Source organism: Ptychodera flava, chromosome 17 (genome assembly GCF_041260155.1).
Source record: "Ptychodera flava strain L36383 chromosome 17, AS_Pfla_20210202, whole genome shotgun sequence".
NCBI classification, from domain to species: Eukaryota; Metazoa; Hemichordata; class Enteropneusta; family Ptychoderidae; genus Ptychodera; species Ptychodera flava.
The window spans coordinates 37,341,299-37,366,333 of NC_091944.1; the positions used below are offsets into that span (position 1 = coordinate 37,341,299).

The window sequence follows — 25,035 nt, forward strand, 5'->3', positions numbered from 1 at the left end:
ATCACCGAGAGCTAGATAAAAGTTGTTAATAAAAGCAGTGAGAGCATATTTTATATCATTTGAAAGACAATTTAAATTTGTCGTCAATCACAGGCGAGGTTTAAGAAATGCTAATATACGTATAATTCACAATTAAAATAAATTTCGTCAATGAAAAAAATCAAACTCCAAACATAGTACTAAATCATCAAATCTGTACGTCTGCAGTTTTGCAATTGCATGACTTTTTATAGTGCTTAGAACTTACATCGTTAGGGCGACGGATAAAATTAGCAATGGAACATGTATTCCTTGTATATTTAAGTATAATCATGAGTAGGTGGCAACTTAGGGATGTAGACATTATCAATTAGCAGATGCTATCATGTTCGGGTACTCCGTCTCGGGGATTGGAGGTTACAGAGCGTAAAGCACTAAGTTCTAATCTTTCCGTCAATATCTGTTCTTTTGAATGCAATATTACAGGAGGTGCTAAATGAGCAATAAGGTACCTGAATATATGCCAGATGTATAATATGTATTAGAGACCTAAAAGTGGCCGTCATTCAAACATGACATTGCTTATCATTATATTTCAGATGACTGTCTGAAACTAGTAATAATCTCAGTTTCGATGACCGTATGTGTTTTCTCGATGCAAATATGCGAAATATACAGAATCAGCGCCAATGATAGAAAGCAACAGATTCGCCAAAATTTCTTCCACAATAGGGAGACACCACTGACGGATGTGCTCCACTTTCAAAGTGGTTTAGTAAGTACGTATCAAACCTAGAATTGAAAGAGGCAATGTTGGTCAAACAAACTTGCTCACAAGAAGAGATAAATAATGGTCTTTTCATCTTTTCATGTTTCAATATGGTTGACTAATGAAGTTCTACACTTCATGACCTGTACCACACATAACCTTTACAAAAAGTGCAAGTAACACGTTCTGATGTGTTCACTTTTAATGTGTAAAAATGTTATGCCATCATTATAATTTTCAAACAAAAGCATATCCTATATTAGTGTGAACTTTAGATATCATATAACTTTAATATCTAGGTTGTTACTGTTACCAGCTTGCGATCGTAACTCTCGTTTGAAATAAAACAACTGAAAAAGTGGCACAACAGCTATTTGTATCCGTCGGAAAGAGTCTATTCTTTGTTCTACTAAGCACATGAGTTTCAAACGTTTTCGCCGTAAATGAAGCAGTGGAATGACCTGGATCTTCCTTTGCAAATTTTCATGGTTTCGGTTCGTACTAAAGTAAAATGTGACGAAGGATGAACTACAGTATATTAAGTCAACGCAGGTGCGAGTAGACTAAAAGATTCAGTGGTGATTTCGTGCTCCGTAATTTTCCAACATTCATATTAAGGACAGATTCGTACACCTTACACTTCGACCTGAGCTTCGGTTTAGCGAATTCATTTCAGCAAAATTATCCGAATATACCGTCAGAAATCCACCGTCCTTTCACAGGAGGCAAGCGTTCCCAGTACCATTTATATGACTTTGAAGCCTGCGGGTACCACTGTGACATTGCGCTGTGATGCCGTTGGTTCACCACGTGACAGTGTGAAGCATGCACGATAAACAGTCCTAATATTCTTGTACGTTTTTGGTCACTAATCATGTCTTTTTCCCTGAAAAAAAAACAGAACAAAAAACATGAAAACGAATAATCTGAATGGGTATGTTAAAAAAAAAGAGCAAGTCAAGGCAGGACAATAGGAATAAGAGAACCCTCATATATCATGTTGGAGGAACAGTAGGCCAAACAATAAAGACTATCGTTTAGGGAGCCTTCAGTCATTACACGGGGATGGGCCGGGGGAATTTCGCACACACCTGTACCGTAAAATGTGACCCTCCCCCCATCCTCCTGTCTAAAAGTCAGTAAAAGTGACCCTCCCCCTTGTCCGACATTCTAAAACTTGACCCTCCCCTCAACCACTGCGGTATTCTCCCCAGGAATAACTAAAACAGTATCAGCAATTTACATAACAATTGGTTCAATTGTTATGTTAGGGATAAATAAAGAGGGGAGGGCTGGTGTTTTGGAGGGACAGTCGCAATTCATCACGCAAGAATTTTTGAAGAGATATGGTATTGCATACATTTGAGGGAGGGTCACCATATTTTGTGCAACTATAAGAAGGCAAAAGGTGGCTGATTTAGAGATTCATCCAAAAATATCAAATCATAATACATGGAGTCTATCAGACAAATTATTGACAATTTTCCCCAACAAAACATGCTATTTATGTACTTTGCTTGAATTGGGAAGTAAATGTGCATTTGTGTACAAGAAATTGATTTCTGAATTTCATCTAAAATGTTGGTTCACTATCCATGGTGTCTATGATGAAACTATGAATAGTTTTTTCCAATACAAAAATAGGTAAATCTTTGCATTTGTGTACTCTTGATTATTGATATTAATATTCTTGATTAGACTAGAGTGGTTACAAGTCTATGTGTAAGAAATTTGATTTTGGAATTTCACTGAAATGTTGATTCACTATGCATGGCGGTCTATGATGAAACTATGAATAATTTTTTTTCAGTACAAAATTAGATAAATCTGTGCATTTATGTATGCTTGATTATTTACATTATTGTTCTTGATTAGACTAGAGTGGTTACAAGTCCATGGTTGTGCAAGAAATTTGATTTTGGAATTTCACTGAAAAGTTGATTTACTGTACATGGTAGTCTATGAGAGAACTATGCACAATTTTTTCCAATATAAAACTGACAATATCTTTGCATTTATGTACATTTGATAATTGATATACACTTTTCCACCTGTTGCATATGTTTTTGTCTCTTGTCTTTTATCAGTTTTAACTGTTCAAGGTGTTTAATGTAGGATACCACTGCATCTTCTTTGCTTGTGAAACTTGTGGATAATGTGTAGGTATTCGGTGGTGATTTCCTATTCAGGAAATATCGCACGGACAATCAAAGTTTTGGCCATAAAATCAGCTTATGTCAAAAGTGACCCTCCCCAAGATAGGTTTATAAAAAGTGACCCTCCCTCAAATTCCCCCGGCCCCACCCCCTGTAATTTCTGAAGGCTCCCTTACCGTTCTTGACAGAGGACAAAAATGATTGGTTGATAATGTTTTCTGTTTTTCCATCTAACTTCTGTAGTATTAGATTACCTCATCACTTTTTTCTTTTTTCACTGACTCAAAACACTTTATCTTTATTTGCTTCGGAAGGTACAATGTTATAATGAGTCGTGCACCAAATAGGTTACCTGTTAGCCGATTGATGGGGGAACACCGTGGTGGTGATTTTGTCGTGCATGTCCCGAAGTGATGGGGATGGATAACCCAAACTCGCATTTTGGCCCTTCAGAATTTTATGGCAACAGTTATGGTTTTGCAGATGATAGAGCTGACAGCACAATCTGATATTGACTAAGGCCCACTTAAATATAGCTTTTCCCTAGTTCAGGTGTAGCAGGATATGTACGTTACCGGCTGTAGTATACGCTGGTTAGTATCTCTTTACCAGTATAATACAGAATTATATGGAATATTTTCTGTTAAAAACATTACGATCAAAACAAACTTCACCGGTGTGTGATGAAGACTGGGCCCAGAACTCACCTGTAAACAGGTAAAGCTTATAAGTAAGCTTAGAAAATCTCCGCTGAACATTTGCGCGATGTATTTCTGAAAAAGTTCGCATGTTTTATACCGTTTTCTCTATTTTAGGGACCGTTCAGTTTTTACGGCGGGGGGGGGGGGGCAAAATCCAGGGGGGTATCGTAATTTTGGAATCCGCGAAGGGGGGGGGGTCATCGCTTTTTCACTGGTAGGAAAGGGGGGGTCACCACATTTTCAAAAACATAATACCTACAATAAAGTTCAATTTATGCCAAGGCCATGATCGACCCTCTTTACCAGCGGGCCGCCTTCGGCGGCCCACTACAATAAATTGACTTTATGGATTGGCGCATGACCCTCTTAACGGGCAGATGCCTTTGGCAGCACACTCCAATTAGGTTTACTTCATGCAATGGCCATGATCGACCCTCTTTACCGGCGGGCCGCCAAAGGCTGCCCACTACAATAAATTGACTTTATATAATGGCCCATGACCCTCTTAGCAGGCGCCTGCCTTGTGCGGCCCACTCCAATAAAGTTTACATTACGTAATGGCCAATGACACTCTTTACAAGCTAGAATAAAGTTGACTTTACGTAATGACCCATGACATTCTTAACCGGAGGGCTGCCTAAGGCGAACCACTCCAATAAAGTTCACTTTATACAATGTCCATGGACATAAGTTGTCTATGGAAATGAAGTTAAAATTGCCTTACACTTGTCCTAATTAACAGACGTTTGCATGGATGTGGCTGGGAAGTTTGTGCACTGGCATCTCTGCTACACGAATAAAATGCGCCGCGTACCGGAGTTCAAATCCAAACCGTGTGGGTAAATTTGACATATGGGTTTTGGTTATTTTTCAGCCGGGGGTGGGGGGGGGGCATCAATTCTTTTCGTGTTACAAAGGGGGGGGGGTCATCTTTTTTCAAGAAAAATTCAAGGGGGGTCTATATTGTTTTGAACACGGGCGACAAGATTTTGCCGGCCCCCCCAGGCCGTAAAAACTGAACGGTCCCTTAGATCAATGCGAAACTATCGTAATCTCAGTCTTCAACGCATTATAAAGTTTGCAATGAGCTAAAATTCCAGATCATGTGTATTTTATTTAGTGATGATCCATTGATAATGCATTGTGCGCAACGCCATCCTCCCGCCCATAGGTACCCGGAGTTGCATAGAGAGAAGGGACTTGGGATCCCGCCCACTCGATCTGTTTGTTGCCGCAACGAAATTTTGGCATGGGCTCAACTCGCCAGTTGGCATAGCGCCGCCTCTGGTGAAAATCAGAAATTCATCAATAACAGAGAAAATGGCTGCCTGCGTATCTGGTAAGTACACACGTGGTCTCAATACCTCATGTACCCAGCGCTTTGGGTCGAAGTGTATATTGTAAGTAAAATTTCATTCCGTCATTGGACACCGAACGATCTGAACCACTGTGAGACTATAGAGTGAACGTGTACTGTCGAACGGGTACGTTAGGTAGCTCGAGGTTTTGCGAAAATTTTGCCAAGAGCAGTCATGGCAGTGGAGCATTTTACATTAGTTGGACGGCAAAAGAATCTGGCACACCCACAACTCAAGGCGAAACCTCGAGCTACTGTACTGCAGCTACATTCTGTCCTGCTTTCGTGCGCACATGTGTAAACAGTAAAGATCAATGTGTTTTCATGCTGACATAGTTGCAAGTGTGGAGGCACAGGTGCCTGGGTTGCCGGTGTACATGCATAGAGAAACTCTCTCTATGCATGTACACCGGCAACCCAGACACCTGTGTGTGGAGGTATAGTGTAAAAGGCACAGGCATTCTGTTGTGCGGGTAGTTTGCAAAAGTGTAGTTTATGCTACATTCCGACGTTCTGTTCCGTAGCGGCAGATTTCTTCTAAAGTTTTCATTTCATCGTGACATGAGTATGTTTTTTGGACAGCAGAGATCCTTCCGCATCTAACGAGGTAACTGACTGTAGGATTTGTGTTTATTTTTCGACTAGAACGGGCAGTTTTCATTGCAGGCCGGATAATTCTGTTTCACACCTTGGTGATAAGGTTACAGAACAGAACTTCGGAACGTAGCATAAAACTACACTTTTACAAACTTGTAACCCACACAACAGAACGCCTGTTGCCTTTACACTACAGGGCTCTCTCACCGAGACTACAGCATGGCTCAAGTAAGGGAGCCGTCATTATTCACGGCCGAGGGGGTCGGAGGAATGTCAGGGGTCTCACTCAAAAACTCGAAAACTTCAAGGGGGAGGTGCTGAAATGTCGAGAGGAAGAAGAGGGGTTACCCAATTTTTGGTGCTAATTACACCATTGCACACATCAATTTCTCAAGTTTCGATGGGAGAGTGGGGACACCCCCTCTTGTGCTCCTCCCGTGGGGTGTTCTGACAGTTTTACTGGTTAAACAACAAATTAAAAACACCTCTTAGACTGCACCAGACTGCACCATTGCACACACCATTTCTTAAATTTTCCACACAAGATAGGGGACACCCCCTCTGACACTTTCCTCTTCAGCTTCTTGTGTGTTCTCTCCCATGTGTTTTCAAATTCCACCCAGTCATATCCTAGTGAAAACGCTGTCATGATACCGCAGCCAAATTAAAGAATATTATATGGTTGGATACTGAGTTATAGTGTGAACTTTTATATCCGTATTTTGTTGATTTCACTTTTCAACCGTCATGAGATAACCGACAATAATCTAGCAGTAGAGCATTTAAGGTCAGTCAAAATTTCAGAGTTAGAGAGAGGGTTTACTCAAATTCATCATGGTTGGTAAGGGGGCTTACTCGAAATCTCGGCGTTTCCGATGAAATTCCTCCGACCCTCCCAGGCTGTAATAATGATGGCTCCCTTAATGATTTGTTCCCAAGGGTTGTTACTGACGTAGTGTGTTGGATTTCATTCAACCATGGCGGTAGGAAGGTCAGCCAGTCTCCACTATTCGACACAGTTATTTACCTCCACAGTACTAGTGCCAAAAGTATCACACTTTCATTCAAACCCAGTAGCCAACTTGATCAGTCGCTTTGGCCTGTCAAGCAGGTTCATACTCTCTTTGTCCCCATACCATTTTGTTCCACGTGCTCTCTTAGTCCCAGTGCATTTTCGTCTCAAGTGCATGAAAGGCCCCAAAAAAAGGACTGTTTCAGGTCACTGCGTGTATCATTTCGGAACCTGTGCGTCTTGTCTTTTTGGGGGTTACATACTCATCAGTACATGATTGCAGCTATCCTTGATATCCCTGTTTGCATGTCAAAAATGCTAAAAAGAAAATGGAAGTATTATGCAGCCATTGATAAAATACAATAATTGTTGCATCAATAGTGCCAAACCAGCATTGCTAGGAATAAAGAAAATAAAAGGAAAAATAAACAAGAAAAAACAAGAAAACCGCGTCGCCGCATCACTTTTGCTGAATGTCAAGGACCAGAAACATTTTTTTTTGGCCTAACTTTATCATACACTATGTCTAAGGAAAAGCCAAGTCTTCTTGAAGGCAAATGTAAGGATGTAAATGATCTATTGTAAATTACAACAATTTCATATATTTTTTTATGAAACCCATTCACAAAACCAAAATTGACTGTTTGAACAAACATCTCGGTAGTCGCACATTCCAGTCCTCAATTCTGCATCTGTGCTTCATCAGCGCATGAACACCGCCACAGTGGTAAAGCCCTGAGCTGTGAGTAACTATAGTTAATGAGGTTTGGCTTGAACCAACTGCTCATGAATGTGATGACATCTAAAGTGGGCTGTCTTTCCTATGCTAATAAGTACATGTATAGCAATTTGGACCACTGACGACTACAATACATTTTCTGTGTGTATGTACCCACTATCCATGCCCCCCAAAAAACAAGTAAAAATCTACGGCAAGCATATAAAATGAGGCCATTTATCACCAGCTCATCAGCAGTTGCTGAATGGGGCCAAAAGGCTGACCTTCCTTGGAATGGATCAAAAAGTAAACTCTGCAGAGGATGTTGAGGATCAACAATCACAAGCACACAGTTACGTGCTTGTTGACTGCAATTCCACTCTGCGCCTACATGGCCAATAACGAATTGCAGCTTACAAGTAACTGTGCACAAGCACTGTCTTTCCTAGCTCTGCATCGCATGGCTGTTGTGACTGCCTATTGCAGAGCTATGTTTTTCCCGATTGGAAGTATTAATTTTAACGTTATTTGTATTTCCTTTCAGGAAAGCACCTGTCATTGCTTTGATTCCTCCTGCTTTGGTTTCAGGCTGTCCATCGCCAATTTCTTCAAATTATACTCGATGAATTGAGTATTTTCTGCATGTTTTCTCCATTTCATGTAGTCGTACTATCTGAGGTCAATGCAGGACAGTTTACTTCCGGTGCAACTTTTCTGGATGAATGACACAATTATTCAGTCCAGTTCAATAGGCATTTTTTAGACACTCTGCCTACAGACAATAATAATTTATATGTATGCTTTTTCATCTAGCCGATTTTTGAAGGATTCTATTGGACAGTGTATAACATTTAAGTTCTAACCAGACCTTGTAACCTGCAGTTACTTGCACCTCGCAGCTTCGCCACTTGTTGTGTACTTCATGCTCTGATCTAGCACAGATGCAGGTTTGAGGTCTGGCATGTGACACTAACATCTCGGTAGCTTTGCAAAGCATTGGCAATGTATTCAGACACTTCGCACCAAAACCAATCACCACATAGAAAGCCCATATCATGTATTAGTACTGTGCGACTTTATTTTCCCTTATCATGATGTGTATTAGTGCTGTGCCAAACATTGTAATACCAGAGCAAGAAAAAAAGGGGAATTTTGATTGACTTCTTAAAACAGAAATACTTGTCTGTATAATTAACAGGTGTGCATAAAATATTGAAAGACAAAGAAACAAGTTGGTCAGAGAAGATTCAAGTAGCCAATATAGCATGGAAATCTGATCAGTGTTACATACCAAACAAACAACAAGTTCTTGCGGAATGGGTATCCAATACCCTCATCAGTGCAGGAAAGTAAGTCACGTCAAAGTGGATAATCATTTTCACTCTTTTTAACTTGATAGAGCAATATTTGTCAAATTTATGAAATCTTTGGCAGTTGTTTTACTGTTTGTCTTCTGATAGAGTGCTGCATCAAGTACTGTAAAAGTACCAATGTTTTATCTCCAAGGTATGTATGTGTGGTTGTGTTTGTGTTTTTATGAGTGTATGTCTGTCTGTCTGTCTGTCTGTCTGCATGACTATGCTGAAAATATATATCACATTTAATTCAAAAAGTATTTTGTCACAGATGTATTCTCACAAAGTGAGATGATCAAGTGTTATCAGAGAGATAGTGATGAGTTGATCAATTTAAACCCAGCTTTCTACATCGTTCTGAAGATTGATAGATAAGCACAATCAGAATTCTTTCCATGATAAATATTCTTTTTTAAGGAGTCTGGAGATTTACTTTTTCCTGTATTTATATGAAGAAAAACATGCTATTAGTTACTAAGTACAAAAGAAAGCTTGTCTCCGTAGATGTAAATCAGTGAAAATTACAAAAACTGTAATTGGCCCCCCCCCCAAAGTGCACTAACTTTTATGATGTTGTTTTGATTTTTCCATTCTTTTTTAAGATCACGTATTTCCTTTTATTTCATCCCATTTAAGACGGAATGCAATGATATACAAATATAAAAGTGCGCTACTCAAATCATTTTGATTTAATTTTTATATTGTAAATGTAGATTTGATTTACAAGATGACATTAAAGTGGAACTGTGGAAGTATTTACATCTTCTTCTTCAAAGTAAAAGTTGTGAAGGCACCAGGAATAAACAAGTGACTTTGAAAACAGAGCTTACTCAGGTAAGGATAAATATATAAATTCTCTGTTTAGCTGATCATCAACTCTGATAAATTTTGTATGACACATGATTGTTTCCTTTCCTAGAATAATTCATGAGTAATTTGTTGTATGTATATATTTCTGTGCGCTGTTGACCAATAAATTTATGTCTAAGCTCATTTCATTTATTTGTGAAGGAGTCACTGAGACCAGCAGATACACAGATTGTTACATGTTCCCTGAATTATTACATATGTAGCACAGTATACTTCCATTGAAGTGTGCTTGCAAACTAGTGATGTAGTCATACAATAGTTATTAGCCACTGATGTCCTTTGCATATACATTGTTAACCCTTTGAGTGCTTTAAATTTTCCTGCCAAAATTTTTATACAAAATTTTACCCCTGTTTTTATGGATTTTTGTATTTTTTTGCAATTTTGGATCAAATGGATATTATATTTCATTTGCTACAGTTTTTTATCAAAATTTTGGAAAAAATCTGAAAAAAATTATCTAGGTTAAATTTTATAAAGGCGGCAAAGATTGACGTTGGCGCTCGAAGGGTTCATAACTTATAAATCATTGAACCTACATGTTTTCATACGACTTGAAAGTCAAGACCCTCAGTAATGTGTTAAAAATGAGGCTTCATTTGTAATACATGCCAGGTGTATACTTGGTGTATACTTGGTTTGTTGACATGCTGGACACTGCCTGCGTCAACAGTCTGTTAGAGTAATGGAAACACACACATATAGCAAGAACAGAATGTCAAACGTAAATTTAGCCATTGTCTACATATCTATTAAATGAACTACTATTTAAAGTGAATCTAATTGTTTTTTTTAGGTCTTCATAGATGAATTGAAATCAAATGATGACAATATTGGAAACAAATTATGTCTTGAAGAAATCATACGTTGTTGTCTAGCTGTGCTTTCATCTCCCAATCTTGTCATCATTCTGACAGCAAACTTTCAAAAATTTGTAAGTAAATCATACATCATACTATTCTTTTCTCAATATTTTTTGTGTTTGTTTCAGGTATTGTATTACTTATTCATCAAGGAACTCTACACAGGTGTGGAAGATGAGTTTAAGATGAAAACTGTTCCATATGCTTTTTGGGAAAATGTTACACTGTGAACAGCATACTAAACCAACTGTCATTTTAACCAGATGTGAATGCTTTTTCCTGATCCGTGTTCTTTGTATAACTATTGAAAGTTTTTCATCATATTTTGCAACAGGTTGAATTTGCTGTGTCAGTTGTCATGTTAGCAAACAGTCTTTTAAGAGACAGTGAAAGTACACTCTGTGATGTTGATGTACTTCTTGAGAATACTTTGAAAGTGTTGAGTGTTGTACAGCGTCAACAAGCCAACCAAAGACCGGTAAGTCTGTGTGTGTCTTCATTCTTAGGTTTAGCTTTTTGTAGTGCCTATGCAACCCATCTTTAACATAAGAATGACAGTTATTCTTGCTGTGATATTTAAACTTTGAACAAGTTCCTACAATCACTGGTGTCATTGTCTCACCTCTCTTTGCTCACCCTCTGTTAAAACTCAGTGATTAGCTGTCCAATTTGCGTAACAGAATTTGGCAGGGGAAGATGTCACAATGTACCGGTAGTATGTAATTTGTATTGAAAGCAGACTCTTATTTCGGACCATGAATAAAATTAGTCATATCATCAGCATAGAGAACCTTCAGAAGAGCTTACAAAAATGTGAAAGTCATAATGTAAAGTATGAAAGGGTGAAAACAGTTAACTGTGTTTAGGTTTCTGTGCAGATCTGTTGTCAGACTTTAACCCTTTGAGCGCCAAAGTCATTTTTGTCGCCTTTATAAAATCTACTCCAGTCAATTTTTTTCAGATTTCTGCCAAAATTTTGATAAAAAGCTTCAGCCAATGAGAAGTGATGTAAATTATCCAAAAAAATGCAGAAAAATTCATAAAATTGGTGAAATGTTGCTCTAAAATTTTGGAGGGAAAAATTGCAACACTCAAAGGGTTAACCTGTTCATCTCCAATTCCTAGAAACACTCACTATTGAACCAGATGTGAACTGAATATGCTCACGTGTTTTACAACAGGTTCATTAATAGAAGTACGCTTCACAGAACAATCAGATATCTGTTATATCACTATATGTAGCAGGTTTTATCAACTTCGCACAGTACTCTCAGAGTTTAATCACTAATTACAAAACTTTATTTAATATGCAAATGAGCTGTTAATTAACTTGACACTGCTCAATGCTTCATGGGACAGTTAGATATCCATCAGATCAACATTTGTAGCACGTTTCATTTAATTTAATGCTGTAATTTTAGAGTAATGTCACTAATTACAAAGTTCATTAAATATGCAAATGAGTCCTAAATTAACTTGACACTATTCAATGTTTTATAGCACAATTAAATATTTATCAAATCAATATCTGTAGCAAATTTTCACCAAATTTGGTGCCGTAATTTCAGAGTTATATACCTAATTACAAAGTTTATTAAATATGCAAATGAACCCTTAATTAACTTCACACTACTAAATGCTTTAATACAACTCAGTTAGATATCTGTCGGATCAGTATATGCAGCAGTTTTATCACATTTGATGCAGTTATTTCGGAGTTATATGACTAATTATCATATACCTACATTCACGTGCCTGTGTAAAGCTATGGGAGAAAGCGCCCTCAGATCCGTGCATTTTTTTTACATATCACGCCCCGGCCCGGTGCCCAAATATGGGCAATCGCGTGCATTTCTGAACTATTTCGATTCTGGTTACTACGCGCGTTGCTATCTGCAAACGTTCCATTCATACACACAAAGCCAGCACAAGATTAGGAAACGTCTGCTCGTTCAGATTGTAGTTGTGTGTGGCGACTGTGGAGCCGTGCAGGTGACATCGGCTTTTATTTCTAAATTCTACTGAAATCCTGTGTATACTAAGTGCGTGCCTGTTCAGTATAAATTACCAGAAACTGACATCACGCTTTTGTCCTTCTTACACCTCGATTTCAGCCTTGATCTCTGTTGGTCATGTACAGTACGGATGATGCTTTGCGTGTTCTAGAATTCTGCAGTTAAACAAATGACGTCATTATGTATGTCAATCCGCGACGGGAAGCGGCCATCGTATTTATGAAAAACTGACACAAATGGCGATGAATTTTTGATATCGCGCGCATTTTTATCTCCCAAACAATGTTGAATATTATGTAAACTACATATTTACCATTTCATAAGGTATATGATAAAACCTTTACGGCCCTGATACGGCTTTTGCGGCCCTTGGTCGTACGGCGTACGGGCCCTCGCACGCTTGGGCCCTTCCGCCGTACGACTTCGGGCCGCAAAAGCCGTATCAGGGCCGTAAAGATTATTATAAAACTTCATGAAATATGCAAATGACCTAATTTTAACTTGACATTGCTCAATGCTTCTCAGTACACGTGGATATTTATCAGATCAACATCTGTAGCAAGTTTCATCAAATTTAATGCTGTAATTTTGGAGTAATATCACTAATTACAAAGTTCACTAAACATGCAAATGAACCCTTAATTGACTCCAAACAACTAAATACTTTACACCACAATTAGATATCTGTCGGATCAGTATCTGCAGCAGATATCATCACATTTGGTAGTTATTTTGGAGTTATATGACTAATTACAAAAGTTCATAAAATATGCAAATGAGCTAATTGGTCAAACTATAGTGGTGAAAAGGGTAAACCCAATTTTCATGAGCTTATGGTCTGATATATACATGTATAGTTGACATTAGCCATTGGTAATTGCCCTTTATTGCTGGCGCAATAAAACTTGGAACACCAAAGTCCCTATATACATAGGTAAACCGCTGGAATATCCCTACATTGCAAGTAATTAGCCACAGCGGTATCGCTAGTGGATTAGATCATCCTGCACTTTGTTTATCAAAAACACTGTGGGGTACCCATGCTGTGTCTTATAGACAAAACACTGTAGTAGAGGCTGTTCATTTTGCGTGAACGATGGTACAATAAAGGATTGATGTTGAGTAAAGTTACATTGGTAAATTTCAAGACCAGGAAACCTACATCTAATTTTAATCAGATTTGCCCGAAACCAACTCGCCCGTTGTTTCATTGTCGTAAACCACACGCCTCTTTATGGCAACAGCTTAGCGCTACCCGTTAATTTTTGGATAGGTCAGCGGAGCGGAAATCATGGTCTGCCGTTGTTTGAGATTATACGTTCGTACCACGTACTTTGTGTTGTAAATTCACCACCCCCTCCCCCCTGGTTGTATATTGGGTCTGTAAATATCAATCGAGAATGATTTTATCAATTGGAACAAAAATATTTCGATATATTGACTAACGCAACCAAAATTTTAAGCATTTTTTTCAACTTTAAAAAATAAGTCGTGGCCTTTCCTTGACATCGCCGGTTTTGGTGGTCCCGCCTCAGTGACTACGTCCTGCTTGTCTGGTTACATGAGACGCAGCACGCAGTGAGCAGCGAATCGCTGTTTTCGTTGAAAATGCTCCATTAGTCGATATGAATGAACGCTCAGGTTTGCCTTGGTCGTACTGCCTGAGAGATGGTTGCCAACTATTCCTTTCAGTGCACAGTGCAAGTCTGTTTACGTTTGCAGGAAAAACATATCGTTGCCTCGCCAAACAAATTGAATTCGGGCGAGTTGGTATCGAGCGAGCTGAAATCGGGTCAGATGGTTCTGGGTGGTTTGAAAAGGTACCCGTTTTGCACAGGGTAGATTAGAAGCAACACCATTGATGATATGCCTTTTTTCTCCCCGTGTTGTCTCATTTCTCTGTAAGTTTTTGGTGATGGCGATTTGAAAGCAGTAATTTCTTGTCCGCTGATCGTGGCGATTTGATGTAACTATCAAAATTCGAAGTACGAAACGTCGACGTCACTGTCTGCAGGCCATGCCGCGGGAGATTAGAAAACACATTTTCAAACTTTTGGTCAAAGCAAGTTTACCTTCTAGATGGATACGTTCAGGTCAAAAACAAACTTTGCCATGGCGATTAAAAGCTGCAACATTTCAGCGTTCTTCGCAATTGATGATATGCTTGAAACACTTTTATTTAGACTGTCCTTATACATCGTATGTTTCTTGAGAATACTATGTGCCCACTTCAATCGGATACCCCTATTAATAATGATATCAGTGTTCTCCCTAGGATCAAGGATAAGCATGTCAGAAATTTGCATAAAATGTACATAATTAGTTTGCATACATTAACATATATTTAAATACATACACCAACATAAAACAGTCACTGCAAATGGTAGTCAGTTAATATGCCTTTTATTTACTTACACACTGCTGCATGAACATGATACATATCAGGGGAATAAACAATTACGTTTACAGGTGGTACCATGAACTGCAATAAATTCATACATGAAAACTGAACGGTCACATCTTAATTTCTTCAGCAGTCAACTTCAGTTGTACAAATTCAACTCGTACTCTCATTGCATGGAGAAACATTGCGATGAAACATTGCGTCACTTGTTTACGAAATTATACAGAACAACGAAGCCACACAATCAGGGTTGTGTACCCCAGCGAGTTTTTGAGCACATACATTACGGTCACGGTCCCAATCAATGGAGGGACTGTTTCGGTTCACCATAACAGAAAATTCAGACGTATTTACACGAATGATCGTCACCAAAATTTATGAAACCCTGTCGTTTTAGTAACTTGCCTCCTTAGCGAACCTGAAACGAGACCTGAACTTGAAAACAGCGTGAAACGCTCAAAGCCCACACATCAACCGCCATCTTGGAAATTGCCTGACCTGTTTACGTCACATGGCACTGTAGACATCATTTCACGACCAAAAAGTTAATCCAAACTCATATTTTTTGCGCTAAATAAAAAAAAGATGACAAGAATGCAAAAGAACGATTGCACGATTAGCCAAAAAAACTTGTAGAATGACAGTGACCCCAACATCGAGAAACTAGGTCAAGTCAGGGTAGCGTTTATGACGCACACGTAACGTTAGCTGTGGAAACGCAGCTATCTGTTGGCGGGGTAGGGTGCGTCGCTCTGCGGGTCAAAGGTCAACATCGCCATGGATAGCTGCGGGCCAACTACCGGCGAAAGTGGGTCTATTACGATGACATCACATGTATCGGAACTTTGAACGGCAAAATAAACCTAAGTGAGTGTAATTCAATAAAGTGACCTATACCTGCCTGAACTCTGATTATTGCTCATTCCCGAACTCCTTTTTTGAACAAAATCCCTGGTTAGTTTACGTAATTTGGCTGATTTTCCAAGGAGTACTCAAGATTTTCACTCTGACCGGCTGTCATGCTATTCACATTCGAATGCACGACGTCCTTATTTGCATATCAATAGAAGTCAAAGTCCGTCCATCAGCAGCCGTTTCTCTGTTACCCCTGAGCCAATTTTTTTCAAACTGTGTGCAAGGATAAAGTACTGTGGCATACATATGCACGTAAATTTATTTCGCGATATGATCCAATATGGCCGCTAGGCGGCCATTTTGTCGCAAATTTTTCAGGCTTTTGAACCATAACTCAAGTATCTATCAACCAATTTCATTCACTGTTTGTACAGATATATATTACTATGACATATGTATGCACATCAATTTAGTTTTTGATACGATCCAATATGGCCGACAGGAGGCCATTTTGTTGCGATTTTTACATGTTTTTGAACCACTGATTTTGTTCATTGTTGGTACACAGATAAAGTAGTATAGCAAATGCATGTCAATTTATTTTACGATACGATCCGATAGGGTGCCAGGTGGCCATTTTTTGAGATTTTTTCCTGTTTTTGAACCATAACTCAACTATCCCTGAACAGATTTCGTTCAAACTTGGCACACAGACATTGTATTGTAGTGTGCATGTGCATGTCAATTAATGGTGCGATGCGATCCAATATGGCTGCTGCAGTTTGTAAATGTAACTGTTGATCTTGCCATGGAAAACACCAACAGTCATAACTTTACCGTCCCAAGTACACAAACATGACCCCCCCACAGACCACTATCATGTGATTTCCCAGCATTTAACAAATTCACCCCTCTCCCCTATACTGAAGCTACCAAGCATGTAATTCAATCACCGTAATTCAAACACCATAATCCAGCGGGGACTGTGTCATCAGCGATGACTTATCATTCTTAATTCAATTCTGCAGCCATTGGTATTCCCAAATCATGGTTACTGATCCATACACTGTAATGGTTTTCATGGTTACTGATCCAGACATAATGGTTTACATGGTTACTGATCCAAACACCGCAATGGTATTCATTTCTGTCTTTATTTCGTAATTTTGTCATGTATTTTCTACTATGATTTATTTGTCACTCACTTTGGATTGTTTTTCTCAGGTATTCAGTGCAGTTTGTTACAAGCTGTTGTTACCATGGTTAGAGTTACACCAGGGTTTGCACAGTTCACAATGGTCAAATAGAGAAAATTTGATGAAGAATGTTGTCAATCTTATAACAAACGGATTATTTCATCGGTGGGTACAAAATTGTTATATTATTTTGTCTTTGATTAATGTAACTTTAATAAAACAGTAATACAGGAACAGTGGCATTGTTAATCAAACTATGTTGTCATGGAAACATTGTAGTTGAAGTCCGCTAAAATATAATCATGGCCTCTTGATATCATTGTAAACCTGAAGAAATGTCATTTCTTTTCCCCTGAAAGTAATCATTTATTTTGCATGTTTTTCTGTGGCAATTTTTCTCAGCTAAAAATTAGTGATGTATGTCGTTGATTTGGAAACCATGGTTATATGTCTGCTTTTCTTATATCACAGTTTTGATGTAGCAAGGTTACCTACCCATGGTAAAATTTACCATCAACCAAAGTGTTACAACAATTGCCCTGATATTTATAATGGCATATACTGTACGTAGGTATCTCAATAAGAAAGTAATGCAAAAACTTAGCAGAAAACATGTTATGCCAAAACATGGGAAATCTTAGAATGAAGTTTTATGGTAGAAGGCTTTGATCTTAGGATTACTAGTGAAGCGTGCAGCTAGTCAAATAAAGGTATCTGAGCCATACATGTTTTTTCACATAGTGTATTTACACATTACTTTTGAGGGCCAGGGCTATGAGGGCCAGGGCAATGAGGGCCATGGAAATGAGGGTCAGGGCAATGAGGGCCATGGAAATGAGGGTCAGGGCTGTGGATCATTTGAAGTTGTGTCTTTGGCTGCTCCAGTTCCTCAGCGCCAGTTCCTCAGCGCTAATTCCAGGGACACATTATTATGCTCTGTGAAAGAAGAAACCTCTGTGATTTTGCAGTGTTGTCTTTTTAAATAATTTGTTTGATGGAAAATGCATAATATGGGAATTTGTAAATTTATAAGTTTTATAACCAGTTTGTTATACCAACCTTGCAGAGATCTCCTTGAAGCATTTTCAAGATATTTGTACGGAAAGCAGTCAGACAAGACTTCAAGCAGCATGAAGACAGATTTGGATGCAATCGACAAGTTTTTGAAATATTTACAAGATAAAATTAAATCAGATGAGAAGTCAAATGTAGTGTACTATGGGATACCACTCATTTATCATGTGTTTTTGTCTCTTCCAAGGTAAACAATAGGATTTGTTTTGTGTTTCACTGTTTTAGTTTCCATGTTACATGTAGTTCCCTCTGTGTATGATTATTTGTATGCATATACATGTAAATCAATGTTTGAATTTTTGCCTGTTCATGTTTCTTTCCAAGTCTACTTAAATAGCTAACTTGATATAGATATAATGTTTGCTGTGCTAGGTATCTTTGTTATAAACAAAATTTAGAACATTTGTAATGATCATTAGTGATGGAACTGATTTTAAATTGTTTTTTTTTCAATTTGTAGCAGGTCATTCTCAGAAAGCAAAGATTTTACCATGTTTTATAAGCTGTGTGTTGTAATTGGTCTGACACCTGAGTTAATGGAACAACAAACTATCGAACAAAGTATCAGATGGGACTCTCTGTTGAATACGACTATGAAACTGTTGGAGTTAAGAGTTCAGTATAACTTATACAGTGCCACAGATGATGAACACCAAGGATTAAAACAATTCAAATGGTATCAACAACTTTTTCAGTTTTTGCTCAAGCATCCACAAAGGTATGTTTTATCTTGGTTTCCGTGGTGTTTTATAAATTAAAAATGAATTGATAATTCATCAGCAAGGACAGTGACATGAATATTTGTGAGAATGTTGATAAATCCTCTTCAGAAAAAAGACTTAATGTAATCTATCAGCTCTTCGTGAAGGATTTTACCTTGAATGTTACTTATTATAATGCGTAATTCTTTTTTATAATCACTCTTCCATATTTCTAAAAGCAGATGTCAAAAACAAGATTTATAGATTCAATCCCATTTGTCTGTGTTATCATAACATTGTCTCTCTCATCAGCCTGTAGTAAGTAATGTTTATACCCACTTTCATTAATAAGTAAACTTGACCAGATGATATGCAGTGGTTGATCATCAGGCTCAAAAATATTTCGAATTCTAATCTCCTAGGCAACTACCAAGCTGGTTCAAATGCTTACAGATACTGTTGGAATTAAATCACAAAATTCTTGATGGAAAGCTAAGTGTCGTCTGGGAAAAGATCTTAGAAATACAGCAATTGGAAAGTGATGTACAAACTGCATATGATAGCTTTGTGAGGACTTTGGTTCAGACATACACCAAGCTACATCAAGTGAGTATAACATTCTGAGCAGATAAGGCGTAATTTTATCTCCTCCTGTCATAATGTTCTGTTAATTTTTTTATGTGCGATAGTATACCCTACCAATACTTCTTTTATTGGTATAACTGTAAAACCCTATTGGTTCGACCAGAAAAAAATAATTACCATTTTAAATACAGTGCGGAATTATTAGAAAATTAACAAAACCAAAATGATTCTAGTGGTTGAATCATTATGTATTCAAACTGTTTTGACAGTTTACAAGTGATATACTTACTGTCTTGGATGATTGAAACATAAAGGTTACTTTGCTGAAGTCCTGACTTCGATTGTATTTTATCGAAAGTAAAATGTCCGAAACAGTTTGTCATGATTGATTGATTGAATCATTAGAGATTGAGAAAGTCCCAATTTGCATCGGTGGTCGAACTGATAAGGGTAAAATAAAATTCCATTTTGAGAAAAAAAGGGTGGTCAAAATGATAGGGTTTTTACGGTAGTCTAAGTACAGTAACGACAGTGTCGAAGTACACTTCTTTGTAATGTGCAGAAGAACAGATTCCATTCATTGTTTCTTTTCATCAGTTGTTATCATTTAGTTCAGTCTTTCCAAGATTGATATAAGGATATTAGTCATTCTTGGCACAATTTCATAAAACTTAGTGAGAGTTGAATTTTAAAAAGATGACTACAGATTGTATAAAATCATGAACTGCATGGAGATATACACAATATTGTACATTCTTGAATATGGAAACAAACAGTTGAAGATTGTGCAATTTAGTTTTTGCTTTCATAACTTTTGTGTTATGTACACCTGTATCTGTATTTTCATCAAAGGTCGTCTAAAATTTAACTGCATTTCTTTCATTTTTCAGTTTGATAGACTTTTCAGAAACCTTTTGCAAGCCATGAGATTGCAAGAAAACCTCTCAGCATTTTCATCCATATGGAAAACTGTACAATGCCGGTAATTATAACTTTTCTTTGTTGTTCATCTTCTGACAATTTCATTTCATTTCATTTGTATTAAACAAGATAAACCTCTCTAACATCGATACAGCCACAACTTCTAGGTCTGTGAAGGGAGAACAATGGTTGTGAAATACCAGTCAAGTATTGACACACTTCAATACAGGATGAATGAAGTTATTATGTAGTGTACCAGCATTCACATGATTGTGTGTAAATTATATTATACTGGTGCAAAAACATACGAGAAAAGTGTTGTTTTTAAGATAATATTCAAGTTGTAATTATGTGAGGTTGTTACATATTCAAAACATGTGACAAGTGATGCTAAGCTTCAACATTGACATGATATCGCCATAGTGACAACCATGGCATTATTGTCTCATTTATAGTTAATATCAAAGTAAAATCTTTGACCTGTGAATTGCTTCTGTTAGCTGGATGTTTGAATTTTCACTTCTAGATTCATGTAAAGTGGAATCCAAAGATAGTTTTAATTCAGCCGCAGTTTGTGAACAACAAGATAAGGAGTATTAAAGCAAACGCGTCACAACATAGTATGTCATGTTAGTATTGATTGCATGTGTTGTTAACTTCAGTTCTAACTTCTTGATTGTTTTTCATAGATTTTTTGATGGTGTCAGTAAATTGTCACCCAAGCTGATGTTGGATTTATGGGAGGCGTTAATTACTGAGATGTCAACACATTATCTTCCAAGAATCAACTCAACAAAGACAGAAACACCACCGAGGAAAAAATTCAAAAACAGTGGGAAGTCCTGTGAAAAGTTAGCTGGTGAATGTCTTGTGACACAACAACTTGAAACCATTGCTTGTATTTTTCATGGTCTCGTTCAGTATGTGAATCTATTTGAAGGATTTACTCCGCTGGTTTCATCCAAACTTAATGCTTTGATGAATCAAATGCAGGACACTACCTTGATACCACTGATTAAAATGTGTTACCAAGGCAACCAGGTATGTACAGTACTATTTTGGTTTGAAAAATTAGTATATTCACTTCAAAAATGATTAAAGTCATCAAGTCATGGCATTTTTCAAAAAAATTTCTTTGATCCCAATGTTTTCTGAAAATTGACATGCAAATGAACAAAAACATACCCAACTCAACAAAAGTGAAACTGTTTTATCATCATCCTATTTGCTTTTACTTTTACACAGGTGGCAAGCAGTTTGATGAGATCCTGCTTAATGTTGTTTCACTGCTATGGTCAACTTAAACTACTGCTGAATTGCCATACCATGGATGAAAAGACAGGCACAACATTCTGTAGTAGCCTAGGGAGAGGTCTGCCATATTGGGATTTCAGCTATGTCTTCACCTTTGTAAGTGGTAAACAGTGGAGAGCTGTGAGTGAGGCTATCGACAAAAATGATGCAACACTGAAATATTTAATGGTATGTAAATTTCTTCCCATGTGATGTACTGATACATTTGATTTTATGATATTTCAAAACTTATTCTTGTTTTATATTGTTGGTTAAAATGTTTTGGGAAAATAGTGATGTTTTAAAGCAAATTCTTCAGCAGTTGATCACAAGAGTAAACAATGTTTTGCATGCAAAAATTTTGATTTGTTATTGTGATGTTTTTTACATCAGTCAAGTGGAAGAAAGTGATGCCAACACTTAAAGATGGCATGAGAACTTGACAAAACAGCTATTATGCATGAATATGGATCAAGTCTTGATAAGTCTGTAGAGTGACAATAGAAATTGGCAAATAGATAGAATAAACTGAATTCAAAGGAGAAGTAAATCTCCCCTTTAAAAGACAATAAAATTTGGAACCATTTTTGTTCCGTGTCAAATGAAACGATAACTCTTGAATAATTGTGTGGTTCTTTAAGTGACTCTTGGACTGTAGTTTTCACGTCACATGTACTTTTCTAATACCAGGACAGGGATGTAGAAAATTGCTGGCAGACGGCAAAAACAGCTAGCTGTCAGCTAAAATTTGCTGGCTGTGAAAGTTTAGTTTTAGTAAAAAATCAGGACATTTTGCACAAACTTCACGTGCGCATACACCACTTGTAACTGCGTGTACTCTTATTTTGCCACCTATAACCAAAATCCCTGCAGGAACTACTGAATGTACAGAAACTTCGGGCATTAGTTGTCTTTGGATCAGTTTTCTGCAGAGATGTTGAACAAAGTATCAGCAATGTACTGGAATATGTATGCAGCTTACCTAATGGTGTCACTCAGCAGGAATACTTGGCACCTTGGGATGGTCAGGTACATTGAAACTTTTTATATTCAAAATAGCCATCTACATATGGATATACTAGTGATGACCCGTGATTATTTCCAGAGCAATGTATGGCCATAAAGCAAAGGGCTTATGTAATTCTTTACAATTGAAACCTACATAAATTGCTTTTATATGATGGCTAAGATATGTGGTCTTGTCATATACTGAACATCAGTAACATGTTACATAGCAGTGATGTAGATGTCTGTACGATGGCAAATGGTTTGAATGGATTGATTTTGAATGTTTAGATTATTTCTTTATCCTAATATTTTTTGTGAAATTTTAGTCAGGTTTTCAGAAATATTACAACAGACAATTGTTTGAGATGGTGAACAGTGATATCAATCCATTTTGGATGTTTCATGTAGTGAGTGGATCTGATTGCATATTACGTAACTCTTTATTCATATTATTATATCTACCTAAGATGTATCTAAACCTTAACCAAAACACTGATTCTTGTCAGAGCGGACAATTGCTCTCACCAAATCCTCTAAGCATGAATGATGACATGGGGAAATTCTGTTATCAAGTAGAATGGTAGACGTTCATGGCAAAAATTATGAATTACCACTGCGTTAATTTTCTTCTTAAATTCTAGTTACCTGTGACATGTTATCCAGTATCACACTGGTATGTGATATGCTCTCATATCACTCTGCTGTTACCGCACTGCAAAGCTACACAAACATCGCAAATAGCATCTTATCTTGTGAAGACACTTTGTCATCATCACAACGGAAACAGACAACAACAAAAGTAAGGCGATCAGTGAAATCATTACTGTTGTCTTGGTATCAAGGTCTCTGATTTTTTATTCGTGTGCCGGGTACCATTGAATATATTGTACTAATATCATCAGTTTCCATCATTTTTGGTTTTCCTATGGCAATTTTTAATTGCAATGATAACAAGTATGATAAGTTTTACAAAAAAGTTTTACCCAGTTTGTATTGGATGCCATTCATAAATATGTTTGATCTTAGGATTGGAATTACAGTTGTTGTATCGAACCTTATCCACTACCTGAGGTGACACAATTTACCATAAAAAGAATTGCCTGCTTTAAGGTGATCTGTGAACTCCATCTTAATGAAATTATTAAGATCTTTTACCATATTTTACATCTTCAGTCACCTGGAATGCCTCAAAACACTGAATTGTTACATTGTTCTGCTCACTGTGTATCCATAGAATGTCTTGACCAATGATGAAGCATAAATCACACAGTCATTTTATTTGATATAAGTCTGTGAAGGCATTGTGAATCAGAATGAAAACGTTTGCCCTAAGCATTTCATGATTCTCATATCATTACTGTGCATTGCTAAAACATAGTGCATTATCGTGAACTATTATTTTTGCAAAGTGGAAGACGATACCATATTAAGGTTGTCATGGTAACTGTTCAACAGCAGAAAACACTTAAAATTCAACATTGTTGAAATCAGCAAGTGCCTATTATTGTGATTTTCAGAACACTGTACACAGTATCAAGGGACTTACTTAGAAGTGAAGATTTTCAGGAATCAGTTGATCTTCAAGTTTCCATAGTGACAGAATTATTTCAAGAGATCAAAAATGTCTTGAAAAGGTAAGTGAGAATGTAAATTAACAATGTTGTACACAGATGTTCATTGCGTTTACATTTGATTTATGATGAATGTTCATGCTGATATTTATCTATCACTGCAGCTTCAAATCATGTCTTGAAAATATCGGAGTATTTTTCAGGTACTGTTGACATATGCAACATGTCATCCTTCTGGACCATTTAGTAGTCTCTCACTATGTCTCCGTTCATTGCCAAACCTCATTCAGATCTCTGTCATTTTCTTTAAACTTTGTTGAAGTACTTGATTTGCTGTTACAACTGATACAGTGGTCAGAACTGTTGTGTTGACTAACTTCAAAAAAAAGGCATAAAAAATCAGTATGTTACATGTGCAAAGTCAAATGATGCTTGGTATTACTTGTTTGAAATGTCAAAAACCTACAGAGCCATTATAGTTCTGAAGAAAAATATTTTATCGCCAATTGTCGGTATTTGGTAGGTTCTTTAAATGTGGAGTTTGGAATTCAATTTCTTGTTACTGTTTCAAAAATATGTGCTTGATTTCCTTTCAGTGAGAACTTATTCTGGACATAGTATTGTACAGTATGGTTTGTTCTTAGAAATGTCATATCATTTCCTTTGGTGAATCTGTACTGACGTATTGCTTCACTTTTTTATGGATTTTCTTGTTGTAATATTGCAGAAATTCATTAGGGCCGAAGTGGGTGAAACTTATATCTCTTTTGGTTTCCAAGGAGATATCTTGGTTACAGCAGGCACACACTAGACCAAGGTATGCTGAAGAGAATAGATGCTAAATCTTAACTTGGTGTATTTTTCTCTTCATATGTCATGACTGTTAGTATCATTAAGAAACTTTTTAAGAAGTGTAACTGATTTGCTAATACAATTCACTGTATGTCAGGAGAAACAACTTTCTACCTGGTCACAAACCTTGAAACTCTGTGCAGTACACTCCAGGAACAATGGAATTGAAGTCGTTTTCACATG

The 25,035-nt window shown here is 37.2% G+C and overlaps 1 protein-coding gene across 2 annotated transcripts in view; it reads left to right on the top strand.

The window, feature by feature from the left end:
- The first annotated feature begins 4,782 nt into the window (after window positions 1-4,782).
- LOC139116244 (unhealthy ribosome biogenesis protein 2 homolog) overlaps window positions 4,783-25,035 on the top strand; it is a 28,889-nt gene continuing 8,636 nt past the window's right edge. Inside the window, exons 1-16 of one of the 2 annotated variants that reach the window (XM_070678834.1) lie at window positions 4,783-4,944; window positions 8,488-8,638; window positions 9,358-9,478; window positions 10,311-10,448; window positions 10,712-10,855; window positions 16,876-17,012; window positions 17,914-18,108; window positions 18,382-18,639; window positions 19,045-19,228; window positions 20,098-20,189; window positions 20,818-21,169; window positions 21,374-21,610; window positions 22,295-22,450; window positions 23,071-23,228; window positions 23,947-24,063; window positions 24,728-24,817. In XM_070678834.1, the coding sequence (XP_070534935.1) occupies window positions 4,926-4,944; window positions 8,488-8,638; window positions 9,358-9,478; window positions 10,311-10,448; window positions 10,712-10,855; window positions 16,876-17,012; window positions 17,914-18,108; window positions 18,382-18,639; window positions 19,045-19,228; window positions 20,098-20,189; window positions 20,818-21,169; window positions 21,374-21,610; window positions 22,295-22,450; window positions 23,071-23,228; window positions 23,947-24,063; window positions 24,728-24,817 (2,549 nt within the window). In that variant the 5' untranslated portion in view covers window positions 4,783-4,925. The remainder of the gene's footprint in view (window positions 4,945-8,487; window positions 8,639-9,357; window positions 9,479-10,310; window positions 10,449-10,711; window positions 10,856-16,875; window positions 17,013-17,913; window positions 18,109-18,381; window positions 18,640-19,044; window positions 19,229-20,097; window positions 20,190-20,817; window positions 21,170-21,373; window positions 21,611-22,294; window positions 22,451-23,070; window positions 23,229-23,946; window positions 24,064-24,727; window positions 24,818-25,035) is intronic. The other variant, XM_070678835.1, reaches the window with a different exon arrangement.